The sequence below is a fragment of the Pelodiscus sinensis genome, chromosome 3 (assembly GCF_049634645.1).
Source record: "Pelodiscus sinensis isolate JC-2024 chromosome 3, ASM4963464v1, whole genome shotgun sequence".
NCBI classification, from domain to species: Eukaryota; Metazoa; Chordata; order Testudines; family Trionychidae; genus Pelodiscus; species Pelodiscus sinensis.
Window position 1 is genome coordinate 191,397,545 of NC_134713.1, and position 25,576 is coordinate 191,423,120.

The following is a 25,576-nucleotide window of genomic DNA, read 5'->3' on the forward strand; positions in this document are numbered from 1 at the left end:
TGGCCACGGATGCTTTTCCGTTAAAAGTATTTCCGCAAAATCATGCCAGTCTAGACGCAGCCTGCTTGATCCTGCCATGAGGGTAGGGGACTGGACTTGATGATCGCTTGAGGTCTTTTCCAGTTCTGTGGTTCTAATTGTACATGCTGTAATCTCCTCTGTGACCAGTTGTTTACAAGACATACAGCTATGGATGTCATGTAAACTAACTAACCTGAATTCTAATAAAAGGGGGGACGAATTAATTATTTGTTCTAAGCGCTTGCTGAAAATTGCTCTCATTCTGGCATTTTGATTTTATAATCCACTACCAATTCCATCTTCAAGCATCCAAAGCCTAGGTCTGTTACACTGTGATTAGATCTACCAAATGCGGATGTAAAGCTTCAATCTACTGCTCAAATATTTTATGATTGTAACGTTACAAGGCTGAAACCACTGTTCAACAAGAAGGATTTATACAAGCTAGTTAATGCTTTTGTTACAAATCACTGTAATTGTTTTCTAATGCTCGTGATAAAACAAGTTAAAATGCAGCTGTTGCGGAATGCAGCACTTCTTGTCTTTATAGGCACACCATGATATTAGTTTATTAGTAATGTTATTTGGATTATTGGCACTTAGCTAGCCCAGTACAGCCATGACCCCATTGTACTAGGCAATGGACAAACACAGAACTAAAAGGCAGTCCCTGCCCCAACCCCAGTGGTCCTCAAACTTTTCGACCCACAGCCCACCCCGCTCAATGCAGATCTTCCTGCGGACCATCAGCCAATCACCCATGATGACAAAATGGGTACAAGTGGGGTTCAGGGTCTGGCTGGGAGATTGGATGCAGGAGTCAGCTGAGGGTGCGGGGTCTAGGAGGGAGGGTACAGGAGGAGGATGGGGTACACTTACCTAGTGCCGTGCCTCCCATCGCTCTCAGGCACCGCTCGCTGCTGCTCCTGTTGGCCATGGTTCTGGCCAATGGGAGCAGAGCGGAAATCCTCCAGGCGAGTGGTTTCCTGTGCTGCCATTCCCTCAGTCTGGAGGGCGGGTGGGTGGGGGAAATTGGGGAGGAGAGGGAAGGGGAGTGCAGCAGCATGCAGAGCCACTTTCTAACCCTGCAAGCTGGATCTGGCCCAAGGCTCGCCCTCCATCCCTGCAGTGGGTATCTGGTGCTGGCATTCCAACCTTGCTGGAGGAGGTGGCCTAGAGTGCCAGCACCAGTTTTCCCCGATGCTGGGGGGTGAGCCCCAAGTCCGTGGCCCACCTGCAAGACAGCTGCAGACCACTAGTGGCCCATGGACCACACTTCACGAACCGCTGCCCTAAACACTTACAATCGAAGCCTAAGACAACCGATGGATACCGACTGAATGATGGGGGAGCACAAGCCAGCAGTGAGCTTCAGTCCCCCATATGCCAAGCCCCTACATCTTACTTAGTTGGCAAGATCTCCCATGGAAAATGGAGGGCCCATTGTTGGGAGGGAACTGTCATTGCCTCCCTTGATGAAGGACAAAGTGGCTGGCTTCACTTAAAGCATTGTTGAGCCTTTGCGTAAGAAATTTGCTTCTGACATTGGTGAGCTGGCCTTTTGCCATCTTCTACTCCGCCTCCTCTTACCCCGCTTACCTCCTCTAACTCAAATGCCATGTGATGCTCTCCCACAGAGGATACCATATTCCTCCTGCCTCGGGGCCAGAGGAATAAGGAGGAATAAACCCTGCTTTACACTGTAGTGTGTTAATCATTTGTGGAGTCTGGACAATGTAATCGGCACTATCCGGAACCGAGTAGAGATAATCGCCCCTTCCCCAAGAAGCTGACCTACCTATATCAGCAGACAACAATGAAGACATAAAAAATTGTAGCAAGATAAGGATCCATCTCCTAGCCATGAAGCAACTGGCATTTTAAATAAATAACAGCACTCCAGCAGGTGACTGGTAACCTTGAGATACACTTCCTGGACGGAGTGTGTTTTGAGAGGAGATTTCAGAGAGGAAAGGGCAGATGCGGGCTGACAAGAGAAGTGTGCTCTCTCACACAGCGAGTAGGGGACCCAGGTGTGAGGGGTAGTAGGAAGGCACACAGAAAAGGATACAAAGGCCAGCCATGGAGCCAATCCAACTGTGGTGGATCCAGCCAGTTTTAGGCATGGACTGTCTAGAAAACGTTTCACAGAGAAATGCTTGTGTGTGTGTAGATAGTGATGCTCAGCCTGAGGGCTTGCAAGCCACAAGTGGCTTTTTAGTGTGTCCTGCTGTTATTGGCAGCACATGTTACTAAAACACTGGTATATTTAGTAATCAGTCTAAGCTATTAACCAATCAGGATGCAGTTCCTATGTTATTAACCAATTGTTGTTGATAAAATCATATTTTGTCAGTCATTTTGCTGTGAGAATTAGAGAAAAAACAGCAGTGGGGGAAGAGAAAGTGTGAGCAAGAGAGAGAGAGACTGCCTTTAGGGTCTGTCTTTTCTTAAAGAAGGTTTTTTTGGGCCTTTGCTCAAGAAATTTGCTCTTTGTATCAGTGAGCTTGCATTTTCCCACTTCCCACTCTGCCCCTCCTTTCACTCACTCTAAAATTCCCTCTCAAATGCCATGCAACATTCCATGAAAGAGGACAGCCATGTCTCATCCTCCAGTGCTGTGGTAAATGAAGTAATGAATTCACTCTCCTGTTGCTCTTTTGGGCAATGCTGATCGCTAATTGGGCTCCTGAGTAACGCTGCTGTAGAGTCTGGATTCATCACGCTTCTCACCACCTTGGAGCAGTTCATGAGGAGATCTTCCTAGATGTCTAAGGGATTTAGGAGCACAAGTCCGACTGAAAGTCAACCCACTGTGCAAAGATGTGAGGTAAGCAAGGTGAACTCCCTCATACAGACTAATGCCTGGGCAGACTTAGGCCATGTCTACTCAACAAGCTTACACCGACACAGCTCGTAATATCGTTGTGCCGCCATAAGGAGGCTTGTGTAACCGCGTTATGCCAACAGGAGACAGTTCTCCTGCTGATGTAATAAAATCAGCTCAACAAGTGGTGATAGCTGTGTAGTGGGAGAGCATCTACTGCTGGCACCACTCTGTGCACACTATTTATGTGGAGCAAAACTTATGTCATTCAGGGCAGTAGTTTTTTCCACACCTCTGAGTGACCAAAAAAATTGCAACGTAAGTGGTAATGGACACATAGCCTAAATCCAGCATTTCCTTTTCAGCCGTCCCTCTAAGGCAGGGGTGGGGAACCTTTTTTGGGTCGGGGCTACTGACCCACAGAAAAATCAGTCGGGGGCCACATGCAAGTGAGAAGCAAAAAACAAAGAAACACAAAATGCCCCCACACCCTCCCTGACATGGCCCCTCACTGAGGAGAAACACACTCCCCATATTCCCCATAATAAACCCTAGGGAGCTCGGCCTAGTAGATTTTGTGTGCTTCAGCCCTGTGCCAGTGCAGGCCCCCAGTGCTAGGGGGAGGGGGTATGAGCCTTGGGGGCCAGATCCAGACAAGCAGGAGCCTCATTCGGCCCCCAGAGCCTGAGGTTCCACACCCCTGCTCTAAGGCACTAGCACTTCACTGCACTTTTCTCCATCTATTTCAAGAACTCTGTCCACAAAAAGCTGGCCTCCACGTGTTGCAAAGAATTCACAAGGGAGGAATGTATTCTTCTCCCAGGGAATGCTTTCTAAAAAGCAAACTTCCTTTATCACTTTCTATGCTGCATGCCAGTTATTTACGACCCGGTGTCCTGTGACTGTGAACTTTCAAAGTAAATTCCATTCAGGTGTAGGGTTTCAGACAATTCAACCCAGAGCACAATCTTCCCTAAACACAGTTGCTTTTGTTTAAATCAACATCGCTCTCAGATAGACCCACACACAGCGTGGTGTGGATCTGACTTTCTGCAGTGGAGGAAAAACTCTTTGACATCTTTATTTATTTTTTGTTGTTGAAGATAACTCTTCTTTCACACCTATGCCAGCCGCCAAAGGGGGGGGGGGGATCCTTTTAGCTTTCATTATTGTTAATGTGAAACTGAAATGAAAGGAACAAACAGTGGTTTTGAAAAGGTGCCACTGTTGTCTTTAAGTGGAGTGAATTCAAATGAGCTTAGGTGAAGACAAGGTGTGCAGTGCACACAATCTGCTTTTATGTGTTGTTGGCAGAAATCGAGCGCTACTAAGGTGTAATTTACATAAGTTTCTAACTTAACGCCAAGGTTACTGAAGGGAAAAATGACATGAATTTATCAAGGGATAAAAATAGCTGTGATGCCAACATTTGAAACAGGCAGAACAACAGAAATCTTGCCGTGCTGAAAAACTAGGGCCTTAGGTATCTTCCAATAAAATTGTAGTAGGCGGCTAATTTTCCAGGGCTTTATAGAACAGAAAAAAAAGGGCTATGCGCCATTTCCCACATGCTGTCTTATCAGGGAGGCTATTAAACACAGAATAATTGCCCTCCTTCAGCCTTGATCACAAAAGAAAGAACAACCACTCGGGCTTTCAAATGTGATAAAGCTGACAAAAGCTTCTTTTGTTCCACTGATAAAAATGTAACTTGATTCTTGTCACAGGGCTGCCTTAAGTGGTGGGTGTGGCCTCTACAAAAAAAAAATGGTGCTAAGCACAGGTGCTTTCCCTCTCTCTTTAGTGGGAAAAATAAACATTGCATTTGTCCTTCCCTGAGCTGGGAGTAGGGTTACCAGATGCTTTCACAAAAAAAATCCAAAAATGGCAAGTTGAGAAAAAAAAAAGGTCCCTCACTTCCCCCAGCCCCCGCCTCCAGTATTTTCTGTTGCTTTTTTTTTTTAACCGGACAGGGACCAGGAAAACTAGACACCTGGAAACCCTCGCTGGGAGAAAGCACATACCAGAACATTTCAAAAACACCTCACCCCCAAATCCACAAATTCTCTAGGAGTTCTACTGGGTAAGTTCTATGGCCCGTTCTACAGGAGGTCCAATTAGATCATCCCAATTTCCCTTTCTGGAGGTTTTTGAGTTTACAGTCCTCCAATGTTTTAGCTCCTGTACCTTCAGCTTAGCTGCCCAGCACTCAGAAGCAAGAGGACAGTAGCTTCCAATATCTGAACTGTTGCTCTTTCAAAGTCAGGAGACCTAATTTTATCCAGCCCTCTCTGTTCCTGATTGGCCCGGGAATCTGGTTTCCACAGAGGTGGGACTTGTTGAAAAGTTATTAACAACGGTGATTCATAACTAAAACACCTAACTGATCAGGAATCTGGGTATATTTACTGTAGAGCTGTAAAGGGGTAACTTCCAGCTCAGTAGACATACTCATACTACCTCTGATCAACTGAGCACACTAGAAAGAGCACTGTAGATACAGCAGTGCAAGTGGTGGGACTGGAAAGCCACCTGAGTATGATCCTTGGCAGCTTGTCATATTTAGGCAGCTGGCCCCCTCCTGCCACTCCTACTGCCATAGCGACATTATTTTTAGCTCGATCCAACTTAGTGAGGAGATGTCTCAAAGAGCTGGACATTATACCTTCCAGCTTCAGTGAAGACATTTCTTTCCTAGCTCATTTGGGAGGGAGGGAGGGAGGGAGGGAGGGAGGGAGGGAGAGAGAGAGAGAGAGAGAAAGAAAGAAAGAAAGAAAGAAAGAAAGAAAGAAAGAAAGAAAGAAAGAAAGAAAGAAAGAAAGAAAGAAAGAAAGAAAGAAAGAAAGAAAGAAGACGATCTTTCATATTCCATCGGTATCACACTCACTCACTTAATGAGTTTTATAGACTATAGAAACTTCCCCTAATGTATACACTCCGCAAAGCACCTGACCACATTTGCAAACATAAAATAGTAATCAAATTCTGCCTCAGGACAGGGTTCACACAGAAGTCAAATGCCCCAACTATATTTATGATCCTGTTGGTTTCCTGTAATGCCTATTTGATCAGCTGTATCTGAAGTTAGGGCCTTCTTCATAAGTCAGAACAGTCATGTGCTATTTATTTAATTACGCATGCATGCTCTGAACAAGCTTGAAACAAGTGCTCTAAAATCCGAACTGGTAAATTCAGAGACTGATATAGAGAGAGAGTAAGAGACTGTTAAAGCAATCTGAAAACACATCTGGCCTGATTCTCCATTCCATTACACTTGTCGATGATAAAAAATAGTGCAACAGAGTAGAAAAATGAATGCAGCAAAAACCTCAAGCATTTAAGATTCATGAGTTACACTGCACACAATAATCCCAAGACTTTAAAAAGAAATAAACTTGGGATCCTTTTTATTTGCCTGAGCTTTGAGGGTTCACAGGTTCAAGCTTTTCTTCACAATCATGAGTGCTGGAAAGGTCCTGATTCTGCCCCTTCCCCTGATCACCTGACTCCAGTAGCTGGGACTTTAAGAAAAATGCCAAATACCGCAAGACCACAAGAGTGGTGAATACAACACCTGACACTTCAAAACATTAATGTCTGTGTTTAGCAAATTTTTTCCATGTTAACTGGAAATATGTTTTCAGGGCTGAAATGTCTGAAGTACTGGGGCGGGGGCTGACCTGTTGATTTATTTTAGGTTTTCAGAAAAGTCCCTTTATCGCCCAACAGTCACCAAATGCATCAAAAGTTTTAAAAGGTGAACATCTGCCACAGGGATACTTCCTGAGCCCCGCCAACTCATCCTAATATTTCTGTTTGCTACTGAAACCCTTATACAGTTACATGAAGATTTCAGTTTCCATAGAAACTATGATTGTCTCACGAATTTAACGATGGTGAAAATTAGTGTGTGTTTTACAGTCCTATTACCATGCCGCAAATGCAAATTCTTCAACAGTTAATCATTCAGCTATTTAGTGTCTAATGACTTTATTAGTTATATTCCTGCATTTAAGGATTTATATATTAATGACACATCCACACCTCACAGCAAAGGATATGAACGTTCATAGCAATGTGTGTTTTATTGCCCAAGAACCAATTTTTCCCTCCATTGCATATAGATATTTAATTTTCTTCTGTAGTCACAGATATGGACTATTCTAAGTAAACGAACAAAAGCCGCTTTTTCCCAGCCCTCACATTGAAATAAAACCGCAGAGGTTGCTACCAGGTAAATAGGAAGTCAAGAGGAAGTGAATAAGGAATTCAAAGGAGTAACGATTGATTTACAAATCTGCTCTAGCATTTTTGAAACATAAATAGCTCGGGGCCTGCCCTCACTGGAGTTCTCATCTTGCTGACGTCAATGGGAGATTTGACTGAGCAAGAACTACAGGGTGAGAGCCTGTGGATTTCATGTTTCAGAAATGAATTTACATCAGCAGTTATTCCTTCTGGTTGAAAGATGAATCGCTTATTAATCTCCTGCTCTCCCAATTACTTTTGCTTCCTCCTTAAATGATTCTAATAACTTATTAAAAAGCAGAGGTTATGATGATCATCGTAGTATTCCCTCGGCCCTGTATATCTCCCATTATATTTAGAATCAAGACACTTCTCCTAATTCGCAATTATAAAGGCCTCTTTTTGGTTTTCTTTAGAACATTAATTCCATTTATCTTCTCGTTTGCAAATTCACTGAAATGCTGATGGTGCTTGATATTTGCCCTTGGTTACCAGCACCCTCACCTAAAGCACAAGACTTTGCACAAACCCCACAGTGAGGTGGGAAATATTATCATAATTTTCAGCCTAGTGTTTTGAGGTTGAAGAGAGATGGCTAAATCCTTTAAAACAAATTAGGATACGAAAAACTGGCTTGGGTTAATGCCTCTGTCACAAAGTCACTTGGAGCCAGATTTGTAAAGATATTGAAACTTCACTACAGGTTGAATCTCTCTAAACCGGGACTCTCTGGTCCAGCAACCAGGACTCTCTCTTCCTGGACCAGAAAGCCCCTGTGGCAGGAGAGTCAGAGGCTTGCTGGGGTCAAGAGCCCTTCTATGCAGGCCAGATGCAGGGAGACAGGGAGCCCTGTTGGGCCCAAAAGCCAGGCTAGGCTGTAGGCAGAGAGCCCCGCTGGGGCCCGGAGTGGAGACGGGCGGCTGGCAGCCCGGCTGGTCCCAGAGCTGAGCTGGCTGGGAGGCCAGTGGCGATGGGAGAGGGACAGAATTGACCTTCTCTGGTTGAGCAATCTCTCTTGTTTAGGACCAATCATTTCCTAAGGGTGCCAGAACAGGCAGGTCCAACCTGCACTGGGATTTTCAAAAGTGCCTAGGTGCCTAACTCCCATTCAAAATCCTACTAAAGGACCATCTCTCAGTGCCTGAATACCTTTAAATATTTGATCCATGACCTCACATTGCCTCAGTTTCCCATCTGCAAAATGAGTATATCACTTCCTTACTCTGACTCCTACTCTATTACAGGAGGCAGACCTCTATGTGACCATACAGTGACTGTCACACCAGCCAAAGATCTCGGCTGGGGCTTCTCGGAGTTGTTAAACTGTAAGTCTGGATACAATCCATGGGCCTAGACAGGCCTCACTTCCATGGTTACGGGCCCTGAGTTTCAGACTTTTTTTTCAGATGGGGAAGGGGGCTGAGCCCTCTTTTTCACCCATTTGGAACATTCAGTGCACACCGTTAGTGAAGATAATGATCAGGGGCATTCAGGGAAAACAACTCTTTTTTACTCTTGCCAATGGAGATCAGAGAAAATCTGACCCAAGATGGAGCCATGCTAGGGCTAAATCGTGACTGGGTCCTCTGGACATATATCGTCCAAAAAAAAGGAGGCAAAAAAGAATTGGAAGGGGTGGGTGTGACCATGCCACTTAGCATGAGGATGCCTTGTTTGTGCCTGTGGGAGGAAGGGGTCAGAGCCCCAACTTCCCTGGCCACATGCAACACAAGCCCTCCCCTCTTGGCCTGCCTTATGCCTTCTCTCTCAGTAAGCGATAGCGACTGCCCAGCCCCTGCACTGCTCCGAGTGTCCGCCTGGCGTGTATCGCCCCCGTCCCACGGCGGGACACTCACAATATTCACAGATTCGCTGCTCCCAAAGGAACAGGACAGCCTGAGGTGGCAGCTGGGCCTCCTGTCCCCACTCCGCTGCACACGCAGCAGTGAGGTAGTGAACACAAGCAGAAATCTATTTAATAATGTAGAGAGACGTGACTGACAGCAAGTAGAAGGACTGGACACAAATGGTTACATATCACATTAAATGATAACACGCCTTTTACAGCCTAGACTTAATTAACATGATTTTCTCTTGTCTAATAATGTATTCTTCACCAGCGCTTTCTGGCCAAGCAAGCTGTGATCCTTTCTTCATGAGGCAAGACATGCAGTCAGCTTGTCTCCAGGCGAAGGGCCCAGAAGGTACATGACTCGATTATGCCAGTGAGACCCCCATAATCCACTCCCTTTACTCGTGATATGGATTCCCCCCAGCAGCTTATTTCATCTTGGGCATGTTCTCTGTTGTAGAATTCACAATCTTTCAATTGCTATCGGCATCAGTATGCAAGCAGGTCTCCATTAGGAGAGATGCAATGCTCAGGACATGCATAACCAGACAAAAAGAGGCTTAGATATTATGGTGATGAGGGTCATATTGGTACCTGGATGGAAATGGCATCTCTCGGGGGGACCACGTACAGGAAAAATGTCCTTTTTATCGCAATTACTGGAACATATAAGAGTGCTTACATATTACACTTTCCCAAGAGGTGCAAAAGGCATGGCCTTGGGAGGTATTAAAATGTCCTTCTTCATAATATTTCCCTTCTCCAGAGTTCAGGCTGCTCCCACACTACCAGCTTTTCATAGCACATAAATCCCTAGCTTAGCTTTAAGGACTGTTATTAGAGCAAAACTTATGATGATAATTTGAGACAGAGTGAGATAGGTTGGCAGAAAACTAACAATGAGATAAAAGCAGTTGAGTATTTCCCCCCTCTGGCTAAAAATGACCAAAGGAAAAGAATATTCCTTTTTATATTAAGTAAGAAGGCACCCTAGAGATTACAACACACACACAACTATTCACAAAAGATGACTCTCTTGTCCGGTGGAAGACAAATATTGAAAATAATATGCACTGACAAGTTTGAAATAGGCCTGCAAATGAGCAGTTTGGGTGCCCATACTGAAAAACATCAGCCCGAACTGCCAAAGATGGACTTTATACAATAAAGGAGGGAAATTATCCTGTGAGTTTCTAGGCACAAAAAAGATATGGAACTCAGTGGCACAATAATTAAAGCTACCCCAAAACACTCACCCCTCCTTTTATTTCATAGGGGTTCAGAAGAGGGTGGAGGAAGAGTGTCCTGGAATAAGGAATGGGTAGAGAGGAATGGTTTGAGATGTAGGTGGCTTTTCCAGTGATTGTTTTAATGCTGCTGGAACTTTATTGCAATACTAATGATGTGCTAGGGTACCTAATGCCTTGTATCAGCATCTTTGGTATTATTCTTTAAATACACAAATAAATAAATAAATAAATAAATAAATAAAATTAGGCATCCAAAAAGCTGGTGCGCGATACAGATGATCATTTTATTTCTGTCTGCCTTTCAGCCCAAAGACCTTTGAAGGTCTTGTAATGACTCCCACCAACTTAAATGGGTTTTGGATCCTGCCCTTATAAAGACAGAGGCCCAATCTACAACCACTTATAATTATGAACCCAAAATTAAATTAGCTTACTCAAACCGGCAGGAAACAGAGTCCCCAAATTCTATACCAACAATCACCATAAATGCGAGGAATGCGCAGGAAGGAAAAGTTATTTCCACCCATTTAATGGATGTTCCCTCCAAATCCTTTTTTTGATACAATGAGTTGAGCTTTGTGCCATGACCTTAGATAGCCTGGTTACTAGGACAGCCAGGACGCAGATCATATAGACCCATGGTACAGAGAGTGCCCATAGCATTATGTATACAGCCAGATTCTCAGCTGGTCTATGTCACCTGCAATGGATCGACATCATTTTGCAGAAGCTGAGAATCGAGGCCATGATATGTGCATACTATACATTCAGGAATGATGTAGGAAGAGCAGATTATGAATGGCCCATAGATGGGTATGTCTACACTACCACCCTAGTTCAAACTAGGGTGGTAGTGTAGACACACCCGATGAGTGCTAAGTGCAAGGAGCTTCCTCCTCTGAATCGGTTCCCTGCAGAGGCTGGCCAAAATCCAAGTCTTTGCCCACATCTGAATGCAAGGATTATTCCCACTAGTGTTTAATGGTAAGGAAGTAGTGGATACAAGGGCAGGGACCTGGTAATGAGGGTAGCAGTGGAGAAGTGCTTTTGTTCATCTGGTAGCTCTGGGAGTCAACATACCGTCTGGGTCAGAGCCGTCCTCAGGATTTCTGGGGCCCTAGGCAGTACAGGTTGAACCTCTTTAGTTCGGCACTCTCTGGTCCAGCAGCATCCATGGTCCGGAGTGATTTTATTGAGCCAGATGTCCACTTAGCACGGGTGTGGCCAAGTTTCCCACAATCCCAGAAAGTTTGTTGACAGCCACCAGTCCTGGCTCTCAGTGTTCTGTGCTGTTCTTTAGCTCCAATTTACCCCTACATGTCCTCTAAGAGCCCGGTAAGCAGTGGAAGCGTTGGTAATGCTGCCAGACAACATTGACATTCCGTGATTGGGCATATTCTCTGGTTTGGCACAGTCAGGTCCCGAGGGTGCCAACGTAAAGAGGTCCAACCTTTCTTATTAAACTGGTACCTCAATGCCCAACAGCATCCCCGGGTGGGGATGACAATTTTTTAGAGATGTGCTTCAGCAACACACTCATGATTTTTTAAAACTAATTTTCATCAACGGTCCTGTGGACTAATGCAGTAAATTCAGAAACTGACCGTATATACCTGGGGTTGGCAAATGGCTTCATTACCACTCAGATGTTCAGCTAATAGCCCTGGCAGGTTTTTACCTCTTTTAAGTTAACTAGATCCTCTTCGGATGAAGCAAAGCCACAGAACAAGGAGCAATGGTCTCCAGTTGCGGTGGGGGAGGTTTAGGTTGAATATTAGGAAAAACTATTTCCCGAGGAGGGTAGGGAAGCACTGGAATGGGTTCCCTAGGGAGGTGGTGGAATCTCCATCCCTAGAGGTTTTTAAGTCCCAGCTTGACAAAGCCCTGGCTGGGATGATTGAGTTGGGGTTGGTCCGGCTTTGCGCAGGGGGCTGGACTCAACAACCTCCCAAGGTCTCTTCCAGCTCTATGATTCTATGATTCTATAACAATACAAATGGGGAGAGATGGGGGAGGGGATGGACATTAAGACCCAATGGTGCCCCGAATTTCCAGGTGCCCCATGCAGCTGTGTATTCTACATATGGCTTTTGGGGTTGAACCAGTGATGTGCAGAGCTCAAAGCAGGAGCTGCTACTGTGGCTCTAGCACAGTGTCCCTGTCACATAAAATAGCCTGTGGATTACACCTCTCTGCCCACACTGCTCACAACATGAACCTCTGCATAATAGGCACAACTGACCACAAAATGAGCATTTTGCTGCACCTGGTAAACATGCCCCTGTCAAACTGTCAATGCGGGTGCTGCTTCTATTCTGCCCCCACACAATCAGCAATGAAAGGCGGGCTGATTCACACAGGTGGAGGCATGACACCAGGAGGGAAGTCCTCGTTTTCTGGTACCCTTCAATTAATGCCACTGCACTTGAGCTGGTAACACGCGATAACAAAAAGAGCCTTTACGTAACCTAATAAATCAAAACCTAAGTCAATGGCTGCACACACACCCTAGCTAAAACCACTTTTGCTAGGATAATTTGAATGCCACAGGAAGGCAGGTAGCAGTTTAAAAATAATGCTCCAGCCCTCATTAATTTTTTGATCACTATTCATCTTAGAACCATTAATCACAGTGAACGAATCTGATATTCCTGTGGACGTCATACAAAACGTTGGTAGCATTTCAGTAACAATTCGGCCTTTCAAATGCTGCCGGCCCCATGCGGAAAGCTTTGCAAACCAGATTTAAATACATTTGCAGATCATTGTCAGACAGGCTCAGGTACACAGAACTTGGCCATTCATGCTGCTACAAGGTATTTTGAAAAAACCTGTGCCACTCAGGCAAAAGCCCCCCGGAACACAGCTGGATGGAGGACAGAAGAGGCGGAAAGGAGTGTGGAAAGATAAGATCCATTGCAAATCCATCTATACTTTCTCCTCTGAGTGGGCTTGCCCAGATGCTTTCGCCAAAAATCCTGAACATGACAGGAAAAAAACTTGGTTGAAAAAAAAAGAAAGGGGGGGGATAACAAAAAAAAGGTCGCTGCACCTTTAAGAATCCCCACGCACCTCGCTTCCTCCTGCCCATGCCAGATACCTCAAGGGAATAATGTCCCCGTTGGCCTTCCGTCCAAGAAAAACAGAAAATACCGGACATTTTACATGGTGTTTTCTGTTTTTTTTAATGGACAAGGGCCAGAAATAACAGACTGTCCGGGTGAAAACCCGACACCTGGTAACCCTACCCCTGAAGTCAGGGTAGGAATTGCAACAACAGAGGCTCCTACAACCCTGAGGCTTCGGTAACAGCTGTGAAGCAGCAGCGTTTCATTTCTAGAGCCCTGGAGAGATTTTCTTCCCTTCTACAACCTCTGTGGACTTCCCTAGGACACAGTCCAGTTTCCAGAATTCTGCACTAGGGCTTTTCAACTCAGATGTGAATTATTGGCCCAAACACAATCGTACACAAAACATATTTCTGTTGGCAACATTCCTTGAAGGCCACAAGAAGGTACACACACAAAAAACCTCACTCGATCCATAGGGACCGACTCAATGACCACTGAAGTCAAATGAAAAAAGACTAATTGGTCTCAATAGGCACCCAATCAGGCAAACATCCAGTCCAAAACGCAAGGGAGAACTAAAACTAAACACTCAGCCAAAAGGGAAGGGAAAATCTTCCAACATTTTGAGTGTGTCTTTAAAAATAATGCATGAATTTCCCATTTTTTTTTCTGTTCACTGCAAATAAAACATTCATTGGAATCGTCCACGCGGGCTCCACAGTCCAATCACCTGAACACATCATTTCACGAGCCGTGTAAAGGAAGGAAAAAGCAAAATGATATTTATTGTGCTGGACAAATTCTCTAATTGTTGCATACACTTTCCAAGCCCATCCTCTCTAAGGCATCAAGGCAACACCTGGTATATAGACAGCAGCAGCCCTACCTTGGGAGCTCTGGCGTGTTTCCCGCATCTGGCATCTCTGACGAAGCTGAGATCCAGCAGCTCTGTCTCCTATAACGAAAAGTGGAAACACACATTGTTATCCAGTCATTGAAAGTGCCCCTTTTGCTAATTGTGCTTTTGTTGCCAATTAATGCTACTGTTAGACCTCAGTCCTCAATGAGCTCTGTGCGGGCTCTCTCCTGCACGTGGCAAACCGCGTGGAAGGAACCACATCTTAGCATTCCTCATTGCAATATTGGGACCGTATCCATGTAGCCCCTTTTTTCCTTTGTCTCGCTGCATTCCCTCCAACCGTTTGATATACCAGTTGTCTAGGGTGGGGGTGGAGAACCTCTTTTGGGTTGGGGGCTGCTGACCTACAGAAAAATCCGTTGGAGGTGCACAGCAGTGAAAAGCAAAAACAAAAAAGTCTCCCTCAAAAATCCCCGACTGAGAAGCAGAAACACGCTTCCCACATTCCTCGCACACACCAAAGTGTAGTGGGGCCCGGCTCTGGAGTGGAGTCAAAAATGAGGAGTTCAGTGTGTGTAAGGGGGCTGCCAGGAAGCAGGTTTGGGGTGTGGGGTCTGCGTGGGAAGGAGGGTGCAGGAGCAGGCTAGAGCAGGAAGGCGGCAAGGTGCAGGAGTGGAGTGGGGGTGTGGAGTCTAGTTGGGAGGAGGGCCAGCTCCCCAAAACTGGAGGGGACCTCCTAGTCTCAGGGGCTGGATCCAGGCAAGCTGGGGGCCAAATCTGCCCCCCAGGCTGTTGTTTCCCACCTCTGGTCGAGGGACTCAATTCAAACCATTGTTGTTTACACTATTTCTTGTGTTGCCAAGCACTTTTCTGTAGTTCACATTTTTCAACAAACCACTGTTTATTGTTTATTTTGTACCTCTTGTCACTCAATAATTAGCTCCCAGCTACAGTCTGCAAAAGGGAACTTCACAAAACAGAATGCCCTAACTTTTCAGTGGAAAAGTCGACATGATGGACAGAACATCTTGAAAGGTATGCGTGAATAAGAGTGCTAAGTGGGCATAAGTTTAACCCCCCCCACACTATTCAATAAAAACAGTGTACTTCTGACTACCATCTCACACTTCAGATGCCTTCTACATGTTGCACTTAAGGGAACAAGAGTGACATTCTACGTGGTCCCTCCTATGTAAGATAACCAAGAGAATACTGTGTTTCCCAAGGAATTCATTTAACTTTCTAAACACTTATGATAATACCATCGAGGTTTGAACATCTCTCAGAGCCCACTTCCAATGGAGGTGCAGCAGTATTATTATCCCCATTTTACAGATGGACAAACTGAGGCACACAGGAGTGACGTGATTTGTCCAAGCTCATCAAGAAAGCCAGCGACTGAGCCAGAAATAGAACTCAGGTCTCCCGAGTTGCAGTCTGCTGCTCTCCCCACCTTAATACTAGACAATATATCCCCATTTTTCCATAAGGCCTCATTGGGTCCCACCCTGCCTATCTATGCAGCGGGTGTAATGTAACCCCCTTGCTTTCCTGCACTGACTTACCATACCCATACCTTCCCCACGCTGGATGGGTGGGCAGAGAAGGTGGGGAGAATCAAGGGAACCTTGGCAGCACACAAGGAGCTCAAAGACCTTGTTGATGCTCAAAGAATCTGAGATCTATGTACACTATATTTTGAGAAGCAAAACTGAACTCCCAGGAAAAAAATGCAATTTTTCTGTGACCTACAGGAGCTGTCATTTGGGGGTCCCTCCCTCCATTTTTTGGAGGCCAGGTCAGTGGTGGGCAAACTGCAGCCCATGGGCCACATGCAGTCCATCGGGGTTCTATGTGTGGCCCGTGAGATGTTTTGTTTACTGTTGCCCATGCGCTTAATTGCCACATTATGCTCATTTCTGTCTATGTAGTCTTTTTCCTACCGGTATTACAAAAGTGACATGCACATAAAGCAAGTGCACATGAAGTGAGGTGCGTGTTAATTGCACACAACATTGACTGGGAGAGCCATGTCCAAGTAAAGCACTCTGTGTCCAAGTAAAGCACTGCTATGGTTTAATTTTTTATTTATTCAGCACATAGTCAACCTGTGAAACTCCTTGCCAGAGGATGTTATGAAGACTAGGACTTTAACAGGGTTCAAAAAAGCACAGATAGATGCATGGAGACTATCAATGGCTATTATCCAGGATGGGTAGAAATGGTGTCCCTAGCCTCTGTTTGTCTAGAAATGGATGATAGGAGAGGGATCAGGTGGTGATTACTGGTACCTGTTGTGTTCCCTCCTTTTGAGGCACCTGGCTTGGCCACTGTCAGCAGACAGAATAATGGGCTAGATGGACCTTTGATCTGACCCAGCATTGCTGTGCTTATGTTTTTAATAATACACCCCGCAAATTCTAGGTACACAAGCACCGCATCCCCCCTCTGTTCTGAAATTTGATTTGTTCTTGTCATATGTGTTCATCATTTTTTTAACTGTATCCTTTGATATATATGGTTGTGCCAATTTTCTTCCACAATTTGATCTGAGGAAGTGGGTCTGGCCCACGAAAGCTCATCATCTAATAAACCATCTTCATGGAATCATAGAATCATAGGACTGGAAGGGACCTTGAGAGGTCATCGAGTCCAGCCCCCCCGCCCTCAAGGCAGGACCAAGCTCCGTCTACACCATCCCTGACAGATGTCTATCTAACCTGTTCTTAAATATCTCCAGAGAGGGAGATTCCACCACCTCCCTTGGCAATTTATTCCAATATTTGACCACCCTGACAGTTAGGAATTTTTTCCTAATGTCCAATCTAAACCTCCCTTGCTGCACTTTAAGCCCATTACTCCTTGTCCTGTCCTCAGAAACCAAGAGGAACAAATTTTCTCCTTCCTCCTTGTGACACCCTTTTAGATATTTGAAAACCGCTATCATGTCCCCCCTTAATCTTCTTTTTTCCAAACTAAACAAGCCCAGTTCATGAAGCCTGGCTTCATAGGTCATGTTCTCTAGACCTTTAATCATTCTTGTCGCTCTTCTCTGTACCCTTTCCAATTTCTCCACATCTTTCTTGATATGTGGCGCCCAGAACTGGACACAGTACTCCAGCTGAGGCCTAACTAGTGCAGAGTAGAGCCGCAGAATGACTTCACGAGTTTTGCTTACAACACACCTGTTGATACAACCTAGAATCATATTTGCTTTTTTTGCAACAGCATCATACTGTTGACTCATATTCAACTTGTGGTCCACTATGACCCCTAGATCCCTTTCCGCCATGCTCCTTCCTAGACAGTCGCTTCCCATCTTGTATGTATGGAACTGATTCCTAAGTTGAGCACTTTGCATTTCTCTTTATTAAACTTCATCCTGTTTACCTCTGACCATTTCTCTAACTTGCTAAGGTCATTTTGAATTATGTCCCTATCCTCCAAAGAAGTTGCAACCCCACCCAGTTTGGTATCATCTGCAAACTTAATAAGCGTACTCTCTATCCCAATATCTACATCATTGATGAAGATATTGAACAGTACAGGTCCCAAAACAGACCCTTGAGGAACTCCACTTGTTATCCCTTTCCAGCAGGATTTAGCACCGTTAACAACAACTCTCTGACTACGGTTATCCAGTTAGTCTTTAAAGTGCTACATAGATATCTTGTTAGTCTTTAAAGTGCTACATAGTCCTGTATTTTGTTTTAGCTACAACAGACTAACATGGCTACATTTCTATCACCATCCTATCCTGGGAGATCATCTTGGTTATGACAATCTTGCGGCCCACCGAGATGAAGGAGAGCCACTTGTGTGGCCCACTCACTAGCCTAGGTTGCCCATCACTGGACCAGATCCTGAGCCAGTAAAAGAAAAAAAGAGAGAGATACATTTGAGTACCATGGAGAGGGGCGTGGGAGGGAAATATGCACCTGACCGCATCTTATTCTTTTCAGTCAGCTGCCTGTACCACTATCCCAACCAGTGTTCAGTGGTATCATGCAAAATAGACACTGTGCACCACTTGAGTTGCAGACTGAAGATCCTGTTCCCCACAAACCCACACTGCTCCCACCTCCGTCCCTTGCTCCATCTGACACAACATCTCCACTGAGGTGAATGTTGATTGGATCAGATCCAGGCCTCCTAAGGGTTTGTGTGATCAATTCCAACTCCCCACCAAGCACAAAGAAACTTACAACATGGAAGCAAAATGTAGATTGAAGGTAATAGAGCCACCCTCCCAAACACCACAGCAGTGAATCACAGTCCCTTTGCATCTGCCCACACAGTGCCGGCATGGCTAATACCCCAGCTGACAGGCCTGAAGAGGGGCTGTGTTTCCTTTGGGCCCCTCACATGATGACTGAGTTACGGGATCCACCTAAATCTAGGTGCCGCAGCTCCTCTTCTAAATCATCCAGGTGGGTTTTGAAAAGGCTGTGGCATGAGCTTCATCCATCGTGCACAAAGACTGCAGTGCTCATTGTGTTTTGCTCTCCAGTGCCCAGTATGACTGGTCCCCAGGCCAGGTTGTGGCCAGATCTTCAACTGGTGTAAGTTAGCACAGCTTCACTGACGTCAGCAAAGCAATACTGATTTATGCCAATTGAGGATCTGGTCCTAGATTTTACTGTAACTTTCTATTTTCTCTTCACATTTGTCCGTCCTTTAGCAGAATTTCCTTCCAGACCCCAAAGATGTTAGATCAGGACAAGAATGCCCCACAAACATTTTTATTTCATCTCTTATTTATTTCAGGCCATATTTGCAATTAATCTCAAAACGCAGCATATTTCTAATGCAGACAGACAGACTATACTCTTTGTTAACTAAAGTAGATTTTTTTTCCTAGTTCTGATCTAAGAATGATAAAAATACAAGTTGTTTATTCTTTCAAGCTGTTTTTATGAACCACTATAATGCCTGTTCTGTGGAGGTCCCATTTGGGATATATCAACACTAAAAGCAGACTCAGCGTAGGCGCCGAAAAGAAAAGCAGAAATGAGCAAAGCTAAGTGTGGCACTCGATTAAATAAGTTGCCTTCCCAGGGCTGAGCGAGCTTGACTTTGAATAAAACAAAAAATAAGGACATAACGTGAAGTCTGTCTTTGATTTAATGCTCGAGAGACACTCAAATATGGGAAGGGACAAAACTAATGAAATACAGAAGGCTTCCACATTACAATAATGTTTATCAGACAGATAATGGGAATAAGATTTAGAATGGGAAGAGAAGGTCTAGACTTGAGATGTAATTAAAGAAAGATGGAGAAGAGAGGACATTTAACAAAAGGGAGATAAGTGAGAAACTAAAGAGAGAGCACTGGATTACAGAGCGAACAGAGGGGGCAAATGCAAAAGAAGAAATTCAATGAAAGAGAAATACTATCAACAGAACTGAAAAGGGTAAAAAAAATACTACACACAATGAAGCCATGTAGATTACGTCAGTTGCATAGATTCATTGACATGAGTATCTGGCCCTAAACGCTGAGGGTCATGTGGCAAACCCCTTTGTCTCACTCAGTAATACCTTCACCCCACAAGAAGTCCTACTGACTTCAGTGAATCTGCTTGTGATGTCAGGCAATATTCAACATAAGTTCAGGTATCCACAATGCACTACTGACAACTCTATGGGTATGTCTAGACTACATGCCTCCGGCGACAGAGGCATGTAGATTAGACTACCCGGCATAGGAAAATGAAGCGGCGATTTAAATAATTGCCACTTAATTTAAATTGACATGGCTGCCGCGCTGAGCCAATCAGCTGTTTGTCAGCTCAGCGCGGTTGACTGGACGCTCCGCGGTTGACATCAAAGGCATTTGTCGACCTCCCAGGTATGAGGATGAGGCATACCTGGGAGATCGACAAATGCCTTTGATTTAAATTTAAATGAAGCGGCAATTATTTAAATCGCCGCTTCATTTTCCTATGCCGGGTAGTCTAATCTACATGCCTCTGTCGCCGGAGGCACGTAGTCTAGACGTACCCTGAGGGTTCAAAAGTAATGAGAACTTCTTAAAAAGAAGTAAGGTTTTCAGAAGATGGAAGCATTTTGGATGTTATTTGTACCCTGGCCCTGGTCTACACTAGGGAGTTATTTCAAAATAGCTCCACTTATTTCGAAATAACACGCGCACTCCCAAGCCCGTTATTTCAAAATAATGGGCTGGTTATTTCAAAATAATAACTCCTGCTTTCCTTGAGGAATAACACTTATTTCAAAGCAGTTATTTCAAAATAGCGGTAGTATGGACACTCCACTGCTGCTATTTTGAAATAGCATCTCCCCGGAGTCATTCAAACTAAGTACTCCCGGGTACTTCCTGGAGCTCTAAGTTGATGTAGCACATCCACATTAAGGGAACCTGCCTTGGACTAATTTTGAGGCTTCCCTGTAGTGTGGACGCTCTATTTCAAAACAGTTATTTTGGGAATTATTATTTCGAAATAAGTTATTTCAAAATAATTTCCTAGTGTCGACATGCCCCTGGTTTTTGAGCCTTGAGCTCATGTTTATTTCAGTTTTTCCCTGCAATTAAAAAGACTACATTAAAAAAAGGAAAAAGCCGAGATGCTTGTGTAATCACAGGACTCCCAACACTGGGGCTTTCCAAACACACCAAGTGTCGCAAGATAAAATCCGGAGACAGAGCAATATGGTAGAGATGTGGCTCTATGGAAGCCACACACATGAAGGAAGAAATTTTGCACACACAAAGGAGAAGGGTTTAGGAAGCTGAAAGGATTGATAAATGCGAACAACAAATGGTTGTAACAGTGAGAATGAGAATGAGAATGAGAAAGAAGTAGAAGAAAAAAAGGGTTACAAATGAAGATGGAGAACTCCACACAAGGCAATTGTCAGAAGCTTGTTATCACAGGGTTATAAGAAGAGGAAAGTGGAGTTCTAGGGACACTTTCAGGGGTCTTCAAAATGTGGGTGATCTGAAGAGGCGATGTAATTAGATCCCTACTTTTAAAGAGAGGGATCTATGAATCCTTGCTGTGGTCTTATGCACATTACCGAATTTTGGGTCATCTAGGACCTGGGACCAGCATGGCTACAACCATGCTACTCACAACCACAGTACATTGATGCAATTTGCTTTTACATGTGCATCCTGAACTGTGAAAACATTAGACATCTTAATTTGCCATCTTAAGGCACGAGAATGAGGTAAGCATACCACATAAGCAGAGCCCTGTGGGGATGCTTATCTGCGGAGGCAGATACCTGTGGATCTCCGTGGATTTGCAGCGCTCCACACGTAAGTGTCATTGTAGCATGCATTCAGTAGGGCTGGATCAGGCCTGGGCAAAATATGGCCCAGGCACCGGATCTGACCCAACAAGCCACTGGATCCAGCTTGTGAATGCAGGGGGGAGCCCCAGGCAGATTCCCTGCTTGTCCTGCCCGCCCCTCACACTGCTCAGAAAAGCAGCTGCTGTGGCCATTTCTCTTTCTCAGCTGTGAGCTCGGGAGGAAGGGGGAGTGGTGCTTCATGTACTGTTAGGGTTGCCAGATGATTGAAACAAAAATACCAACCCCCCCCCCCAAAAAAACAGGAAAAATTATGTTGATGGGGGGAAAAAGGGGGAAACCAAAGTTGTTGAACCCCCCCCAAAAAAGGATTCCAATGACTTATTAAGCAAAAAAAAAAAAAAAAAAAAAATTAAATAAAACAGCATGTCCCCTTTAAGAGTGAGTGCAGGGATAGAAACAGGGAAGTAGTTGAGCACTAAGGCCCAGGGGAAAGCATTGCTTCCCCTAGGTCTTTTGGCCGGCAGCCATTTTGTGCCAGCAGCCTTGGGGAACCAGGTAAGCATGGGGGTTGGGGTCGGGAGACTGGGGGTGATGGGAGCCGGACGGGGTTTGGGAGGGGGGAGCCCAGGCGCTGAGTGTTTGTAGTGTTGCCAGGCGCCCGGCATTTTCGCTTCCTGGTTGGGGAAAATTTCAGAAAATACCAGACATTTTAGGTGTCCGGTATTCTCTGAATTTTGTTACTGGACAGGAGCCGAAAATACCGGACTGTCCGGGTGAATACTGGATACCTGGCAACCCTAGGTGCTGCTCCTGCCCCCAGCACAATCCCATTGGCCAGAACTTGCCTCTCCCCACCCAGACTCTGCCTCCTCCCAACCCTCTGCTCCCCCTTCCCTCCTGCCTCTCTACTCCACATAAGCCAAACCTTCTATCCCCCTCCTGAACCCATACCCTCTTCCAGACCCTGTACCCCAATCCCCTGCCTTAGATCACAATCCAACCCCCTGCACCCGAATCCCTTGCTCTAGGTCACAACCGCCTCCTTCACCCAAATTCCCTTCCAGACCCCAGGCCTTCTCCTGAACCCAAATCCCTTACTGCAGGCTCTCTTCTGCACCCAACTTCCATCCCAGACCCTGCCCCTCCTCCATTAATATCATGGAAGAGTGCAGCCTTTGACCACTTACCAAATTGTGGGAGTGACCCCCCACATCCAAAATTATTGCCCACCTCTAGTCTGGATAAATGAGAATTCATAAAGTAACATTTCTTAGAAGTTCCTAGGTTCATGAACAGCAAATCCTTGGGAACTTAGTGACCTTTAATGAATGCTTTCATCTTCCAAATGGCTCATTAAAGAGGGAGAGAGCAGTTTCCTAATATTTTAGTGTATATTTTGGACAGATTTTTTCTGAAGCCAAAATCGGCTTCCCGTTGTTACTACTGGGCAGAAAAAATGCTGCAGTTCAAGTGCTGCAAAACTGACAGCCTAAATCCTGCTGCCAGGGAAATCAGTGGGCACAGGATTGGAACCATGCTGTGTGCTAGACAAGCCATGAAAGCCCATAGCAACTGAGAAGCAAAAACAATAGGAGTCCAGCCTTACACAGAGTAGAGGCCTGTAACCACTGTTACCATGAGCTGTTCATCTTGCAAGAGAATAATGTCTCTTAATTCAGCTACCACAAAAACACTAAGGGCACATCCAGATGGCACTCTAAAATTGAAATAAGATATGCAATTTGCACGACTCAGATTGCAAATCTTATTTTGATTTTATTTTGAAATTTGGCGCGTCTATACAAACACTCTCATCTGAATTCAGTAGAGCAACACAATTTATACCCACCCAGGACCTAGCCCTAACTACCACCAGCTACTTTTATTAGTTAAATTCTAACTACTACTTTTATTAGTTAATTAACTAACTACAAACTGAACCTCTTTAGTCTGGCACCCTCGGGACCTGACCGGTGTAGAATCAAAGAATTTGCTGAACCACAGGAGGTCAATATTGTCTAGCAGCATTTTCAACACTTCCACTGCTTATTGGGCTCTTAGAAGCATTTAGGGGTAGATTAGAGCTAAACAGCGGCACAGATGCTGCAAGACCAGAGTGCTGGACTAGAGAGGTTCAACCTGTATTAACTATTTTTATTAGTTAATTTCCGCCTCCCCAAACTGAGCTAAGCACATCACCCATTGTGCTAAATTAAACACTTCATATTAACATTACTTAACAAGGCAAACCTCCACACTGATCTCTTTGGAGAGTTTGGCTTAAAAGTGGATAGCACAATATAGATATTTATATATAATTACATTTATGTATATAGAACATCCTCGCTAATATGAGTAACTTACATGCGTTTACACACACATGTTGATCATGTAACCAATTTAATGATTGTAGGTCTGATCCAGTAATCTTTACCCACCTTGATGAGCAGTTACACCTCTGGCTACATACTGTTGCATGTTCCTAAATTATATATTAAGGCCCAATACTGTGCTTCCCATACTGTGGATGTACATGTAAACAGCCGACATTAAAGCTTCTACCATCAGTTTGTGAACTAGAGTTCCTCAATAAGAACACTGGCTCACAGTTTAGTTTGTGAAATTCTGCATGACACCTGAGCCTATGTCAGGATTATACAGTAAATATCGGCATCTGTTTTGACATCTGTATGGAATGAATCCGCATAGGTAGATACTTTATAACCCCCATCCCACTTCCCAAACCACGCCCCCATTCTATTTCACCAGGTTGAGTGCTAGTCTGGAGAAACTGTGTAATCTTCCTGCTTTAAACTTCATTCATCTTTCCTCCATGCAGCACGTCAGGCTACAGTGTAGGCTGCTGTGAACTGCCTCACACAACTCTGGGCAGATTTGTCTTCAGTGGAGCTATGCCAATTTATGTTAGCAGGGGATTTGGTTGAGTAAGCCCCACTGTAATCTGCATTAATTACATGATAACGAAATCATGTTGTTTCCTGATAATTACAGCCAGCTCAAAATGTTTGAATAAGAAATGCCAATTCCTTGACATTAAAACTTTCCCCAGGAATATGTTGGCTGACAAAATTTTGTTCAGTAAAAACATCAAAACAAAGTGTTGTGACGTCAGAGTGTTCTATTTTGAAATTTGTATGATGTTTTGATGTTTTTTGCATTGAAACAGCCTGTTTCAGTTTCTTTTAAATTATTTAAAAGATTAAATGCAAAGAGTCAAAATCAAAATGACACAGTCTGATTTCATCAAAACAAAATATTTTGACGAACTGAAGCAATTATTTTAAAATTTTTGTTTTGCAGGAAATTTCCAAATGTGACTCTTTGTTCAGATTTAGAATGAAAACACAGTACAGTTACTATGGGCTGGTCTAAACTACAGGGGGAGATCAATCTGAGTTATCCAACTTCTGGTACATGAATAATGTAGCTGAAGTTGAGGTACTTTAGATCTTCTTACTACAGTGTCTTCACTGCGGTGTGGTGTTGATGGGAGACCCTCACAGAAAGAGAGAAGCTTTTGTGGCTTCTCGTTCTGGTGGCGTGTCAGAGTGGACACAAAAGTGATCGGTGATTGATTTACCTAGTCTATACTAGACTCGATAAATCAAACTCGGCTGAATCAATTGCTGCTTGTGGATCTGATTGGTAGTGTAGACATACCCTATGCTAAATATTTATCAATATACCCGGGCCACATACTGAACCCAGGCCTGCTAATGGAGGAGGAGAAGGGAAAGGGGGCAATTGCCCCTGGGCCCAGTGATTCCAAGGAGGCTGGGGATCCTGGCCACCAAAGCTGTTGGCTGGAGCCGTGGGCCCTTTAAATAATTGCCAGAGCCCCAGGTGGTGCACTCTGGATAGCACTAAAGGCTAGCTAACCTGGTCCCCCCCACCCTGGCACCCAAGGCCCACCCCTTCCAGGAGCACAGAGACAGCTCATCCACCCCTGCCTTGCCCTGGGGCCCGGTGAGTCTGTCGGCTCTCCTGACTGAACCAGATTCTTTTGTCAGAAACACCAGTGTGAATCTGGAGTAACTCATTTGCATTCCCACTCAACTTCACAAGCAAATTGATCTGTGATTTCTTTTTAGGTTAAACAACCCATTGAGGGATAATGTTATCCACTGAGTGTAAAATATTAAGT

At 44.6% G+C, this 25,576-nt stretch overlaps 1 protein-coding gene across 8 annotated transcripts in view; it reads right to left on the reverse strand.

The window, feature by feature from the left end:
* The window catches only part of PLCB1 (phospholipase C beta 1), a 771,739-nt gene that overhangs the window by 553,011 nt on the left and 193,152 nt on the right, over positions 1 to 25,576 (reverse strand). For all 8 annotated transcript variants that reach the window (XM_075925687.1, XM_075925686.1, XM_075925693.1 and 5 more), the window contains one exon: positions 14,156 to 14,224. In XM_075925687.1, coding sequence (XP_075781802.1) covers positions 14,156 to 14,224 — 69 coding nt within the window. The remainder of the gene's footprint in view (positions 1 to 14,155; positions 14,225 to 25,576) is intronic.